This window comes from Haplochromis burtoni, unplaced genomic scaffold (assembly GCF_018398535.1).
Source record: "Haplochromis burtoni strain Fernald_Lab_line unplaced genomic scaffold, NCSU_Asbu1 Contig_140, whole genome shotgun sequence".
In the NCBI taxonomy this organism is placed as follows: Eukaryota; Metazoa; Chordata; class Actinopteri; order Cichliformes; family Cichlidae; genus Haplochromis; species Haplochromis burtoni.
The window spans coordinates 783,025-797,706 of record NW_024582501.1 but is presented as its reverse complement, the minus strand read 5'-3'; the positions used below and the strand labels follow the sequence as shown (position 1 = coordinate 797,706).

General features: G+C 39.3%; 2 protein-coding genes across 3 annotated transcripts; one reads left to right on the top strand and one right to left on the bottom strand.

Moving 5' to 3' along the window:
- Positions 1-248: 248 nt before the first annotated feature.
- On the top strand, positions 249-12,590 carry xpnpep1 (X-prolyl aminopeptidase (aminopeptidase P) 1, soluble). Of its 2 annotated transcripts, none has more exons than XM_005931320.3 (20): positions 249-386; positions 1,558-1,682; positions 2,027-2,090; positions 2,569-2,673; positions 3,086-3,178; positions 3,887-4,030; positions 4,279-4,374; positions 5,100-5,181; positions 5,496-5,706; positions 6,826-6,915; positions 7,008-7,058; positions 7,357-7,415; positions 9,094-9,171; positions 9,261-9,332; positions 9,409-9,469; positions 9,607-9,676; positions 10,152-10,325; positions 11,051-11,127; positions 11,317-11,415; positions 12,314-12,590. In XM_005931320.3, the coding sequence occupies exons 2-20, from the start codon at positions 1,566-1,568 to the stop codon at positions 12,431-12,433; spliced, it is 1,863 nt and encodes a 620-aa protein (XP_005931382.1). In that variant the 5' UTR covers positions 249-386; positions 1,558-1,565; the 3' UTR covers positions 12,434-12,590. The 2 variants fall into 2 exon arrangements, with proteins under 2 accessions (XP_005931382.1, XP_005931379.1); XM_005931317.3 differs by lacking the exon at positions 249-386 and adding an exon at positions 398-1,273.
- si:dkey-246e1.3 lies at positions 12,192-13,901 on the bottom strand. The gene is made up of 3 exons (XM_042224539.1): positions 13,594-13,901; positions 13,415-13,511; positions 12,192-13,238 (listed from the first exon to the last, which is right to left on the bottom strand). The coding sequence occupies exons 1-3, from the start codon at positions 13,697-13,699 to the stop codon at positions 12,899-12,901; spliced, it is 543 nt and encodes a 180-aa protein (XP_042080473.1). The 5' UTR covers positions 13,700-13,901; the 3' UTR covers positions 12,192-12,898.
- Between the last annotated feature and the right edge of the window lie 781 nt (positions 13,902-14,682).

Sequence of the window (14,682 nt, the reverse complement as noted above, 5' to 3'; positions counted from 1 at the left end):
GAATTGAACTAATGATATATTAGATTCAGGCTGATCATCGTGTATATTTGTGTGCTTGATTCAGTTCTCTCACATGTAGCCTTTCACTTACTTTACACACTTTGATTCTTTTCGCACTCTCAGAGATCTACTGCGTGGACACAGTCTTAAATATTAATGAAATGGTATTTCGTTTATTGCAGTAGAGAGCGCATGAATTATTCACAGAGGAAGAGGCGAGTCTGGATCCCGCTACGTCTACTGGAAGAAGCTACCGTCACGTGACCACAAACGTCAACAACGAAATGGCAGCCTCCTGTTTTGTAAATTAACACAAGGTCCGAGCTGGTTAAAAGAGCGCTTCGATTTTAAATCTGAGTGTCGCATTTTCAAGGCGAAACCACCGGGTGTGTATTCAGCACTTCACTGGCTGCATGCGGGGGACTACTTTACCGTTTTATGGTCGCTAGCTGCGGATTGAAATGCTAGCGTTTTGTTTCAAGGCGACTCAGCGCGAGTACAGAAGGCTGTGGACTGTTTTCAAAACGAGGAAAACGACCAGTCCGCCCACGCCTGTAGTATTGTCTGCACGAAAGCTGCGAGAAAAGCGCTTCCTTTCAGCTGTAAAGCTGGATAATTAGCTAGCAACTTTCCTAATATTCCACCGGTGTGTTACCACACCCACATGTAAATCCATCGCCGATACTCGGAATGAGTTAGTTATTTGTGTGTTCTGTTTGGCCTTTTCAAGGAAAAAAAGTGATGCCTTAATGGAAACAAAAGTCGGCTACAGACTCTGCGTTTGTCTGTTTTATTACTTTTTAAAAACACACTCGGATACAATAATTGGATTTTATTGAGAAAATTAACTAGCTAGTGGTTCAGATACTGAATGCAGCTGATTCATTTCATGTCAACTTGTAAACAACAACCGCACGCTGAGCTTCTAGCCAATAGGAGACCTCATCGATGTAGAATACTGCTACCTGATTGGTCGGTTTGTGGATTCTTTTTACACAGCCTCACACACACTGTGGAGAGTGATGGGGGAATCCACTGCTGTAGGTGATTATTGTAGTGCAAAGGGTCACACAAATGCCACCTCAACCCAGTCAGCTTATTCTTTTAATATTTAACTCTGACTTCAGTAACAGTTGCTTATTCAGCATACTGCAGCAGAATAAAGGTCCAGGTGTGGCCTGTGACTTTGAGCTCCACGTGAATAGTTTGGTAGGTTGTCGTCAGTCTGTTCAGTTTCAGTCATCTGAATTCAACATGCCATCCGAAAAGTCAGGTAATCTCTGGTACAATCTCTGGTACAATTCCAAAACACAGATGTGGTTCACATCTGTGTTTTGGAATTGTACCAGAATATCTGATTACCTATTGAGTACTGGTGTATCAGTGCTTGACATCAGTGTTTTTGGACACTGATCTGTGCTTTGACAAGAAACTAGAGCCTATCTTATGATGCATTTTGAGATTGCTTTTTTTAAACTATGTATGTTTAGATTTTTTATTTTTTTTATTTTAATGTTTTTCTTGACTTCTTTCAAACATATCTCCTTTGCCATTCAGAAAAGGCTATGTCTCCAAAGATAACTGGAGAGCTGCTCAGGCAGCTCCGTCAGGCAATGAAGAACTGTAAATACTTCTCTGAGCCTATACAAGCCTACATAATCCCATCTGGAGATGCACATCAGGTAAATCAAATCACATTTAGTACAATAAATATCTTTACACAACCTGTTAGCAAGACACATGGAAAATCTCTCAGCTGCTCCTCTTACTTCTGTCCCTTCTCTAATTTCCCTTCTCACTGTGAACTCAATTCACTTCTTAATTCACTTTAATTTACTTCTCATGGTCTTGTCTGACCTTTGCAACTGATTGTAGCCCTTTGCTCATTACACTCCCCTAACCCTGCCCTTTTCTTCATGCACATGACTAGCAGCGATGGTGGCAATTAAAATGTTTGTTGGGTGGATGGCCACTTCACAGTGATTGTTAATGAAGCTGATTTCTCCCGTGTCCCTGTGACTTTCAGAGTGAATACATTGCACCGTGTGACTGCAGACGTGAATTCATCTCTGGATTCGACGGCTCTGCAGGTTTGTATTGCTTGTGCATGATTCCCATTGCACACTCAAGTGTAGGTATAATCAAACATTTTCACTGCAAAAAAATCTGGAACATTTGATAACTCAGAATGATATTTGATATCTCTCGTTCAGACTCGTTTGTTAAGGGTAAAGCAGAACAAAAAACACCAGTGCACCTAGTTTCATGTTGAAAAGTAGTTTTCTTTCCCATTAAAGGCTGTGAACTTTCAAGAAAGGTGTTTTTGGGTTTTTTTAAACGTAAGAAAACACTGTGGAAATCTGGCCTTTTGCCCTGACATAACCACAGTTTTACACGAGACAAGAAGAATTCACTCTTTCTCAGGCTGCTTGTTCACTGCTGTCATTTCAGAGGTATAAACCTTATATGTTGCTTCAGAGAAATGAATAGATATGCTTTTTGTACAAATAAAGCCAAGTAGCCAAAAGAAAGTGCTGAACAAAATTTCTTCCATACTTTGCCATTCAGGCACAGCCATCGTTACAGAGCAGCATGCTGCAATGTGGACTGATGGCCGATACTTCCTGCAAGCCAACCAGCAGATGGACAACAACTGGACCCTGATGAAGATGGGTAATGTCCACCTTGGTGTTTCAGTGATGAAAAAATCTCTCTCTGTCACATAAAGTACAAACACCAACGGATCTTTTTTCTTCTCATTTTAAAAGTTAAATTTAACTACATGTGCTTTTAAAGTTTGAGGCTCTCTAATGGAGCAGCTGCACAGGCACAACATGGACATTTAGATCTGTCACAGCATGAGTAATAAGGCTTCAGTCACAGCTAGACAATAAGTCAGAATGTTTATTTATTCTAAGACTGGAAAAAGTGTCCCAAACTTGAGTTTAGACACTATTTGTGTCCGCACCGAGTGTAGACACTCATACATTTTAGTATTCCATCTTCCACATTGGTATGAGTCATTTATATTATACATTCACATGTCTTGAAGGTGTCATAAACTGATTTTAATAATCATATACAGGGCTGAAGGAGACACCCTCACAGGAAGACTGGCTGATCAGTGTTCTTCCTGAAAACTCAAAAGTGGGAGTAGATCCTTGGATCATTGCTGCTGGTAAGCTACAGTATCATATTCATGTTAGTTCAGTGAATTAGCATTGCAAGCTTTACTTGGAAAACCACTCATGCTGCAGTGAGGCAACCGAGGCTAAAGGAAATATTCCAGTATGCAACAAGAGTGCATGATTTGAACATTTCTAGCTCATCTTATTAGATTTTAACTTGCACAAAAAAATGGAGGAATTCGTAAGCTCTCAGACAAATACACTTGCATTTTGTTGTAGAGTAGAGGCAGCCTGCAGCGTCTCCACTTCAGACCCACAAATCACCCTAAATAAATAAAAATTCAGTTAGGATCTGTGTAATCAGAAGAATATTGTTTACAATCGATAGCCATTTCTTTTTAACTTCAAATTTATACCAATAGCACAGTATAGAAGAGCACACATGGTTGACAACAGATAAGACATCATCTAATACCCACATGGAGATAAATAAAGTTATCTGAATTGTCAAAAACCGAATGAAAGGACAAATTTGGGTGGATGTGGGTTGCCATGCAGCTTGCAATAACTGTAAGTAGGCTAATACGACTTAATCAGCATGAGCTTCATGAGATTAGCTGGTTGGACTTTGAAACTATGCGTGCTGGCTGATATTACTGCAGAGTGTGACTCTGTTGTCCATATGAAGTAACACTATGTTTGTTTGTTTTTTTTATTTGGTATTTGTGCTTGTTAAGAAATCTCATATTGTGTTTCAGACCAATGGAAGAACATGTTCAAGGCTCTGTCCAGTGCTGGCCACTCGTTGGTAGCAGTGCAGGATAACCTTATCGATGCCGTCTGGCCGGACCGACCAGAAAGACCCAGCACACAACTCCGTAGCCTGGGATTAGACTTCACTGGTCAGTGCAATTAAATAGCATTAAAACCATTTTACATGTAGCCTCTTTTTATTTTTAATAGTAGCTTATTAAGTGTTTGTCTGTTTTTTTTTTTAATTAAAAAAATGGTGTATTACTTTTAGAAATCCACATAATCTAGACACAGTTTAATGGCCTTTTTAATTACGTTTCCAGTCTTGAGTAACTAGATGTATAGGCATTGTATGAAACAAACTTGTGTCTTTGTGTGTTATTTATGCTTTGTGTAGGTATTTCCTGGCAAGACAAGATCACAACGCTGCGAGCCAAGATGTCAGAGAGGAAGATCACCTGGTTTGTTGCAACAGCACTGGATGAGATTGCGTGTACGGTTCAGTTTTCCTATCCTGCTCCTGAGTGCAGTTCAGCTAAGCTCTTCAATGTGCATGATTTAAATATTACTGTTTGGTACGTGATAACAAGCAGAGGACACATGTGCGAGTGTCCCTTTAGATCAGTGGTTCTTAACCTTGTTGGAGGTACCGAACCCCACCAGTTTCATATGCGCATTCACTGAACCCCTCTTTAGTGAAAAATAAAAGGTGATTTTTTTTTTCAAATTCAAGACATAGATGTGTTTTTTTATTGGTGCACAAAATGAGCCGTGCATGTCATGGTGGAGGCTCCGCTGAACCCCTGAGACCGACTCACCGAACCCCTAGGGTTCGATCGAACCCAGGTTAAGAACCACTGCTTTAGATTCAAGGATCTCAGCGTTCACCGTGCTTTATTTGCTCTTGTTTCTGATTGTCCTGTTTATTAGATGAAGACTTATTTTGATTGTCAGCAGGTAACATTTAGGGCTGGATGGCTTCAACCAGCAGATTATAGTTGTAGATTATAGAGATGAAACCTGTAAGGATGAATGACAGTTCAATAATAACACTGATATTTTACACCACCCACTTCATACTGGCTCATTGTTTCATGAGAATTAAAGTATTCATTGCTATATGATGCATCATAATAGAAGGAAGAATAGGGTATTTCTTTTTTTTCTTTTGTTTGTTTAATTTTTTTAATCTGTCATCTTATCGTTTTGTTTTCTCAGGGCTTTTCAACCTTCGCGGGGCAGACATTGAGTACAACCCAGTTTTCTTTGCATATACCATTGTGGGAATGAGTACAATAAGGTGACGTCCAGTATGATGCATCAGTGATTATGAATTTGGACAAACAGTGCTTTACTGTAAAACTTAGACAGTAGTTTGTATAATTTGAGAGATGTCCGAATAACTGAAGTGCATTTTCATTGTGTTTAGTGCAATCACATCTGTTAGTGCTAATGAAAGATTGTATACTATATGTATTGCGATATGTACACTGTATGTATTTAGTAGCTAGTTAAGGGCACATCCAGATTACACCTCCCAAAGCCAGAGGAACAGGGTTTCCTCCTGTGTTAACCATTTCACTTTTTCACTCAGCAACCCTTTCCTCTCTGCAGGTTTTTTGTGGACCTCAAGCGTCTTTCTGACCCTGCAATGAGAGAGCATCTGCAGCTGGACTCCCCTAGCAAACCTGAGCTCAGTATCCAGACATTTCCGTATGAGTCGGTCTACACTGAGCTCCAGGCCATCTGTGCTGCACTTGGCCCAAAGGACAAAGTGTGGATTTGTGATAAAGCCAGTTGTGCTCTCACACAGGTCATCCCTAAGGTGAGAGAAATGATTAATCAAGAGGGAAATCATTACTTGAGTCACTGCAAAATTTGTAAGTTTGCTCCCTTATGAAGAAGTGAACGTGCTGTAATTTATGTGGTAGTTTCATTTGAACAGGAAGAGACAGAATATCGACTGCAAATCCAAAACAAACACGTTACATAAAAGTTATAAACTGATTTTCATATCAGAGAGTGAAATAAGTATTCAATCCCCAAGCAGAACATGACGTAGTCCTTGGTGGAGAAATCCTTGTTGCCAAGCACTGAAGTAAGACATCCTTGCCAACCACCCATGAGGCAGGGTCTTACATGGAGCTGCAGACAAAGGGTGGTTGAAGGTCATTTTGTATATTGGCCACTTCTGAATAATCGTACCAACAGTTCCAGGCTCATGCAGGTCTAAAATCTTGTCTTTGGCATCCTTTAAAAGCTGTTTGGTCTCATAAATTCAGCAGTGATCGTTTCCTCACTGTAGATATAAATAGTTCATGTTTAGAGGCTCATCGTTGGCTTCTGGTGTTCACAAAAGAAGATAAAGAAGATTAAAAAAAAAAAGCTGGATTGCATCTAGGTCGTGTCTGTTTACACAAATATGAAGAAGTAGTATCTGCTTTAAATACCAGTGGTTGGTAAAAACATACCTGAGTACTTTGTGGCTCAGGGGTTATTTGTAAATGTCAGAGAGTTTTTACAGTTTAGAAAAATATTGCCTGTCTGTTTCCTTGTACCTATCAGATGACACATTCTCAGATTATAGGGTCAGATTTTTGAAAACATGCTATGTTTTAAATTCTCAGAAATAGGACAGAGACCTATAAGATTACAGACATTTAAGTGTCTGGTAGAAATACTCATTTTCTCACCTGCATTAGCAAGTAAAACTTGAAAAATATATTGTAACTTTAGCAAAACTAACAATTCTTAATATGTAACATGAATCTGCTCTACCCGATGTGAAACTGGTTCATTACATTTATAAAAATACAGCAAAATACAATAAATATTTCTCATTTAGTATGAATATATTTAAAAAAAATAGTAAAAGAGCTGCATGTTTAATGTTTTCTCCTGGTGTTGTGTTTTTGTTTTTTTTGTTTGTTTTTTTTGGGTAAAGACTCACCGATCTCCAATTCCCTACACTCCACTCTGCCTCGGCAAAGCTGTGAAAAATGCCACAGAGATTCAAGGCATGAAAATGGCACATGTAAGAATCACTGACCCCTGAAATATGTAGTGTAAAACATATTAGTGTGTCTAATATTTTTATAAACTGTGTGTTTGTGCCTTTGCCAACAGATCAAAGATGCAGTGGCACTTTGTGAACTCTTTGCTTGGTTGGAAAAGGAGGTATCGTATTTTTTTTGTTTTGTTTTTGGAATTTTATTTTCATGCATGCATCTCTGGAATTTTCAATTCTGGCTTCAATTCAATTGAAAAGTTCATATAGCACCTAATCACAACAGTTGCCTTGTATTGTAAGGGAAAGACCCTCTATACAGATTTTCACTTACTCCAGGAAACACACGTTTCATTTTTTTTCACTGTGAGTGTAGGAATGCTATGGTCACATTACATTTTGTCATGAGCTTTAACGTCTTCCTTGTTGTCTCCTTGTTGAGTTTCACATGCGTTGGTTTTTTTACAGATTCCAAACGGCAACGTGACTGAGATATCTGCTGCTGATAAGGCAGAAGAATTACGTAGGTGTGTTTTGTTTTGCTTTTTTGTTTAACATAACGTTGATCAAGCTCATCCAGTTTAGCTTCAACAGCTTCCTTCTTGGAAAGGATGTCTTTAAAAGATGCTGGTGCAGTTCCAATCTGCATCCTCCCTCATGTGCAACTGAAAGGGTTTTTAATTAAATGGTAAGGTAAAAATAGAGCACAAAGCCGTCTTTACCAGAAACGGGAACCTCTGTCTGCCATCACATGGATGGATTAAGATCACTTATTGTCACTTGTCTGAAACTGGGCCGATTAGGTTTTAATTACAAGCAAGCGTTTACAACTGTATTTCTAAAATGCATTCACTTCTCTAAGCTCTTTTCTTTATGGAAAACTAAAATATAATCACAATACGAAGCCCCTTTCAAAACAAGACAAGTCGTGTATAAATATACATATATGATGCTAAACAGGTGCACCTTCATTGAATGTCGTTAGTGAACCTGTACTGATGCAAACTTACGGTGCAAACAAAATCACACAAAAATGTGAAGGTGTGCACTGTGGCACGCTGAAAAGAAGCAGGAAGCAGAGTTTCTGTTAGATGTTTACTGTGAGCTCATCACTTCCATGGTTGGTCCGTCACTTTATTGTCTCCTAAAACTTAAGTTTCTTGTGTTCTGTGACGGTTTTGTTTATTTGTTTTGTGAGCCTTTTCTTTTGCTTTTTATTTCTGTTGTTTTGTGTACTTTTTTTTTTTTTTTTTTTTTTTTTTTTTTTTTTAAGATTTTTCTTTTTGCTTTACTTACATTCAGTGTGCTTGAATTCTCACGGTCACTGTGCGACCTCAATAATAGTTTTTTTTTTTGGGGGGGGGGGGGGGGGTTGTTTTTCTTAAACTCAGATGTAAGGCTATTTGGTTTGAAGCCCCTGTGTAAACTTGCAGAGTAAAAGTGTGCAGAGCACAGAATGGTCACAGCTCCCTCTACTGGACATAGGAGGAAAACAAAGTGCTGAAGTTCTGGTATTAATCTTACCTGGTATTAAGCTTTTGCAATATTTTATCCCTCTGGGGTAAAAAGGTGAAAGTGTCATATGTCATTTAAAAAAAATACTTTTTTAAAAACTAATAAATGGCACATTTGCCTTTTCTATAGTAAGCAAAAATAGTGCAAATATGGGAAACAAACTCCCACCAGGTGCTAGCAGGAAGTGCTGGAAGCAGGCGGAGAAGTTGTTATTGATTAAAATGTAGCTGTTTGCTGTATAACAACAAACCCCGATCATCTCAATCACATTAAAAAGAAGAAATTTGTCTTTGTCTGAGGTCAGATGGCCCAGGATGTGAGTGGGCGTTAAGGCGTCTGGGGAGGGAACTCAAAACTGGATTATAGATGGCAGACAGTTGGTGTCGTAAACCACCGCCTCTGTTCAAAGATGGCCGCTCACAGTGGACATAGATGGCTTCTTTCACTCCTCTTTCAAACCATCTGTCCTCTCTGTCCAAAATGTGAACATTGGCATCCTCGAAAGAGTGTCCTTTATCCTTAAGATGCAGATGGACTGCTGAGTCTTGTCCTGTGGAGGTGGCTCTTCTAGTTTGTGCCATGCGCTTGTGAAGTGGCTGTTTGGTCTCTCCAATGTAAATATTTAAAATATTTCTCATGGTATAATCATGGCTGTCATTAATGCTTACCATTTTCTTGCACTTTTTTCAGTCAGCAGAAAGATTTTGTGGGTCTCAGCTTCCCAACAATTTCCAGTGTTGGTCCACATGGAGCGATCATACATTACAGGTTAGTTTGCAAATAAAAACTGTATTTGTGTCATTTTTGTTAATCCATAGTTTTAGCTTGTATCTGTGATTTCATGTTTTTGCTTGTAGACCACTGCCTGAGACCAACAGGACCCTCACCGTAAATGAAGTTTATCTCATCGACTCTGGAGCTCAATACGTGTAAGTAAGGTTGTTTTTAAATGCTGCAGAGCAGATGTCTTTAGGATAATCAGTTACCTCTTTACGTCTTTTGCAGTGATGGAACAACAGACGTCACACGTACCATGCACTTCGGGACACCATCTGCTTTTGAGAAGGTAAGTTTGTGTGATTGCTCAGAATATTTCCTGCCACCGGTTAATTTAATTGAATTACACTTAGGTTGACTAAGTACTGTTTATTTACAAAGACTATTATATGTATCTTTGTAATATGTGTGTTATTTTCCTCATAGGAATGCTTTACCTACGTACTGAAGGGACACATAGCTGTCAGCGCTGCCATTTTCCCCAATGGAACAAAAGGTGCGGCACTCGGCTCTGTCGTTAAGACTATGCTGATGTTGTTTTCAGTACACGGATGTTAAAAATAACGATTTTACACCAAAATAGCTAACAAAGTTCCAGATGACTCACGGTGATTAGTACTTGTTCTGTCTATTCAGGAATACAAATGTTTTATTTCTACAAGATAAACATTTTATCGCTCATAACACGGGCATCTTTTTGGCCAATCAAGCTTGTTTACTTACAATCTTGAACTGTGTCTTATGCCAAAGGAAGAACAATCGTGTTATGATTATATCGCGGAAAAAGCCGGAAGCTGTCACCCTGCCAGGGGACATGGAAGTTTGAAATTATTACCATAGGTGCATCTACTAGTAGGCTAAGAGTTACCACTGGCTGCCACCAGTATTTTATGCTCATACACTCAGTATTTTAACATGCACAAGCAGAGAAGTAAAAGACATTTTGATCTAAACCTCTATTCCTTTACCAGGCCACCTCTTGGATTCGTTTGCCCGTGCAGCCCTGTGGGAGTCTGGGCTGGACTACCTCCATGGTACAGGTCATGGGGTGGGCTGTTTCCTCAACGTTCACGAGGGGCCTTGCGGCATCAGCTACAAAACCTTCGCAGATGAACCGCTGGAGGCCGGCATGATTGTCAGTGATGGTATGATCTACTGTATACTGGATCATAAAATGAAGAATCTGTTGCATTTGCAGTGTTTACAGAGCAGCTGTTCGATTAATAAATGTCCAGTTATTCAGAGAAACCCCAGCAGCAAATTCAGGAAAGAGCTAAAACAATAAATACAGTGAGTACACTGGAAATGAAACAAAGTCAATAATTAATTGACTTTTTCCATTAACCTTCTATTTTTTTCTGTGATATAATACAGTCAAAAACTGCTACATCATTGTATCTCCTCTGGAGATATCTGCTTATCCAAGTAGTGTACAAGTCAAAAGAGGAACCTGTAGTTTTTCCAGAGATTGAAAGAAAATCTTATAAAAATATCCAAATTTAACCTCCTAAGTACCCGAACTCTTTCATGGCATGCAATTTTTCTTTCTCTTTGCTATTTGGGCTGATTGGGATGAATGTAAAAACAAAGAATTACGTGTTTGTTTGTTTTTTTGTTTTTTTTAAAACTGACTTTTGTTTCTGAGAAAAAACGGATCCACATATCAGGACATTCACTTTTTGATAGATTAGTGGCAGTCTAATGTCCTCGTAAGTGGATATCAGGCACTTGTAGAGCAAAATGTAGTATTTTAGTCTAGAAAACCCAAAATGTGATGTCCACATGTGTGGACGCCACGTCCTAGGAGAAAAAGTCTACCAAAGCTCAGCTGGCTATAATTTGTGTGTTTGTGTGTGTTATTTCTTTGTAGAACCTGGATACTATGAAGATGGATCTTTTGGCATTCGTCTGGAAAATGTGGTCCTCGTTGTACCAGCTAAGCCCAAAGTACGTGTTAAAACAGGTCAAATGAATGTTCAGAAATGCAGTAGATCAAACATACGATTTTTTTTTTTACACATTCTCTAAATATCTATGAGTCGTTATAACCATTAAGATGTTCTTTACTTTTAATTCTTTGTAGCAAAATAATGAGATGAATTAATGATGTTTTTGTTTTTCTGTCTGTATGTGCAGTACAACTACAGAAACAGGGGTAGTCTGACATTTGAGCCTCTCACTCTGGTTCCCATCCAAGTGAAAATGATGAATACAGAGCTTCTCACTCAGAAGGAGGTAAGGTTTTGGTACTCGGATAAAAAGAAAAATCTGTATATGTATACTCAGAGTAGGGTTGTTCGATATAACGATATATTTTTTACGCAATCGTTTGTTTCGTGGTGTCGCAAAATGAACTGTTTACGGCAATATTTTTTCGTTATTTTGATGGTCACTGTAGTGGCTATATTAATTTCTTAAAGTTGTCTCTTTCTCTTACATTGAATATAACCACACTACAGACAGACAAGCGTTTGTTTTTATGCGTTGTCGTTAGCAACAACGACGGTAAAACCACCGTGTGTCCGCTTGTTCCACATAAACCTTTCACAATAAAGCTCAAGATCCTGTTGAGACTTTTCAAAATAAACTGAATCACGTGAAAGATGCAGAGTGTTTACGGATGGGAAGCAAAAAAGAGCCGCCAGGTGCTAAAAAATAAACCTTAGACTCAAACGTTAGAACAGGCTTTTCCCCGCAGCACGCCGTGTAATAAATACTCACACAAAAAACGGCGGCTGTTACAACTTATGTCTAAAAATGTGTAGTTTCATGCATCGGTTAAAACACTCGACTCCAGATACACGACGCCCAGCTGGAAACACTTAACGCAAGTCGAGCTGCCCGAGATTCACAGAATTTACAGAAAATGTTACATTTTTGTCATTTATATCGTTATCAGACGATAGATGTCTTAATATCGGGATATGAGATTTTGGTCATATCGCACAGCCCTAACTCGGAGTTTATCACAGTTATATATGTGGTAAAAACTTCAAATTCTGCACATCCAGTATTATCAGCTTTTTATTCTGTGCAGTGAATATGAACATTCTCAGCTTGCAATGTTATTGAAATCCTGTATTACATTATGCCGTGTATATGTGGTTTGACTCTTGGCTCTCCTCTCCTGCAGCGGGACTGGGTGAATGAGTACCACAGGAAGTGTCGGGAGGTGGTTGGAGCAGAGTTGGAGAGGCAGGGTAGGCAGGAGGCATTAGAGTGGCTGATCAGAGAGACCCAGCTGATCATCTGAGGACCAACTCTTGTGTGGTCATTTTGCCCAGGATTACTGTTGATTGCTCTGCAGTGATAAACGTTTGTATTTTCTCATGTTTCTCCATGTCTCGCACCCAGCTTCTTTTGTAAAGCACATTACATCAGCAGTTTTATTAAAGATCTGTCAAAAGCAAGAAGCACTTTTATATCCTTACTGTTTTGTGAGGGGAAATAACTTCTGATGAACTATTAGCATATATTGAGTGTTCATGAAACATATGGAATACATTTTTCAGACTCTTTTAGAGCAAAAGAAATCTACAGTAGTAGTAGTTCTGAGTAGTGTATCACAGACTACTGAATCTAGGTTGTACAACTGATGTAGTGCCCTTCACATCTTGGTGAGAAGTTTTCATACACATAGCTGGAGGTGTCAAACTTCAAACCTTTCAGACTGAGTCAAGTGCCTCTAGCTAATCCTGTTAGAACTGTTTCCCACCCTCTAAAGCTGCATGTAAAATATTGGAGGGTCCAGGACGACGCCACTTTTAGGATCACTGGCGAACTCTTGAAACGAGTGAGACAATGAGAGCACCTGTTGCTCCTCTGGTACGCCAATGGCTTTATTGGCTCCCTCCTCATCTTCATCCTTCCCTCCTACGGGCAGCGGGTTACTGTAGATGTAATAGATCCGGGAGTTGTCCTTTGGTGCCTCTGGTTTCCTGAAGAAGGTGAGAGGGTTGATGAAACTCGTCGATCTCTTCACTGCTTTGACTGCCACGGGATCCTCCAGCTCGCCTCGGGTCACTGCGCTCTCGTATAATTGTGCTCTTTTTGACTGCCTGTTGAACAAAGCAGTAGTAATTACACTGACATGTAACTTTACTTTGGATTACCTGGTCACTCTTTAAGATTATCAGTTTTAATTTAAACAAATACACAATTTCATTCAGCTGTTACCTCAATTAAGCTAGGAGTTGCACATATCTATAAACATGCTTTAGTCCATTAGGCTCACCTGGAACGGTTGTAGCAGACGGTAATGCAGTACAAGGCAGTGATGGAAAGTATACAAAAGGCCAAAGTGATCATCACAAAGTTAAACACTTTGATATCTGGGTGGCAGAGAGCAAAGGGGGAAAACAGTTAAACTTTATGATAAGAGTTCTGAGAAATTAACAGAAGAACATTACGTACCAAACAGGCCGGAGCTCATGTTCTCGTCTTGCTGCTCCAAAGCTGCGGTCCCGTTCAGGTGGAGGTTCACTGCCGTCGGCACTCTGTCTTGTGCGGATTCACTCATGTTGCTGCCACTGACATCCAAAACAAGGACTCGAGGCTGGGCTGTAAAACTCTTTTCATTGGTTTATTGAAAAAAACTCTGCCCATGTGACTGCAACAGCTTGAGTGAGTCTTTGTGGAGACCCCCCCTTCTTTGTCAGCCCTTGAGCTGGAGACCCCCCTCTTCTGCCTCTCTGCTACTCTCCCTGTTTACTGCTCATTATTCTGTTCAGGTTTCTGGGGGACACTGAGGGGAGGGAGATGCTGATCCCTTTATACTGTTTGTAATAAGCTCTGGGTGATGACCCAGAACCAGTGAGCTTGATTCAAGCTTCCACCACTGAAAGAGGAAGCAACGCAATTAAGCAAATGAAGTAATTTTTTTATTGTGCAGTGCAGTGAAAGCATGGTCATTTATAGCAGAATATATAAATATATATATAGCTCTTTTGTGGAAGGATGATTATTATACAAAAGGTGCTTTACAGTTTTTACTAAATAAAATTGCAAGTGTTTCAAATTGCATTTTGTTATCTATTTAGCTTGAATTTGTAAGCATTTAGACCATAAAAAGTCAAAGAAATGGTGGCAAAGTTCTGAGAGTCCTTCCTTACCTTCAAAAGTCAAAGATAATCCTTTTTTCTAATATAAAGAGAGGAAATAGCTGACTTTTTCCTCTCTCTATCGCTCTCTCTCAATAATTAGCAAATTAGAAATTCCATCTTACTTTTAATTAAATCTGTAAAGATATGTTCACATCATAGACTGTATGTAAAAGATGCATGGCGCCACCCACTGGTTGTTAAAAGTTAAACAAGTGTTTTTCCTGTTACCATGTCTGCTTTTTGAAAGCAGGCACCATAAGCATGGGGCAGAAACGGAGGAGCGTTGCACATTCGATGGTTAAAGAACATTTAGTGCTTCTGAGTTATAGGTACAAACTCTAATGAGTTCTAGTGTTACACAGAAATGGTTAACCCAAAACTAGACAATCAAGAGGTGGCA

Coding starts and splice junctions, on each gene's coding strand:
- si:dkey-246e1.3 (XM_042224539.1), bottom strand. CDS start 13,699: ATGAGTGAATCCGCACAAGACAGAGTGCCGACGGCAGTGAACCTCCAC. Junction 13,512..13,593: donor CATGAGCTCCGGCCTGTTTG/GTACGTAATGTT, acceptor TCTGCCACCCAG/ATATCAAAGTGTTTAACTTT. Junction 13,239..13,414: donor GTCTGCTACAACCGTTCCAG/GTGAGCCTAATG, acceptor TTTGTTCAACAG/GCAGTCAAAAAGAGCACAAT.
- xpnpep1 (XM_005931317.3), top strand. CDS start 1,075: ATGCCACCTCAACCCAGTCAGCTTATTCTTTTAATATTTAACTCTGAC. Junction 4,031..4,278: donor CCTGGGATTAGACTTCACTG/GTCAGTGCAATT, acceptor TGCTTTGTGTAG/GTATTTCCTGGCAAGACAAG. Junction 5,182..5,495: donor GTGGGAATGAGTACAATAAG/GTGACGTCCAGT, acceptor TCCTCTCTGCAG/GTTTTTTGTGGACCTCAAGC.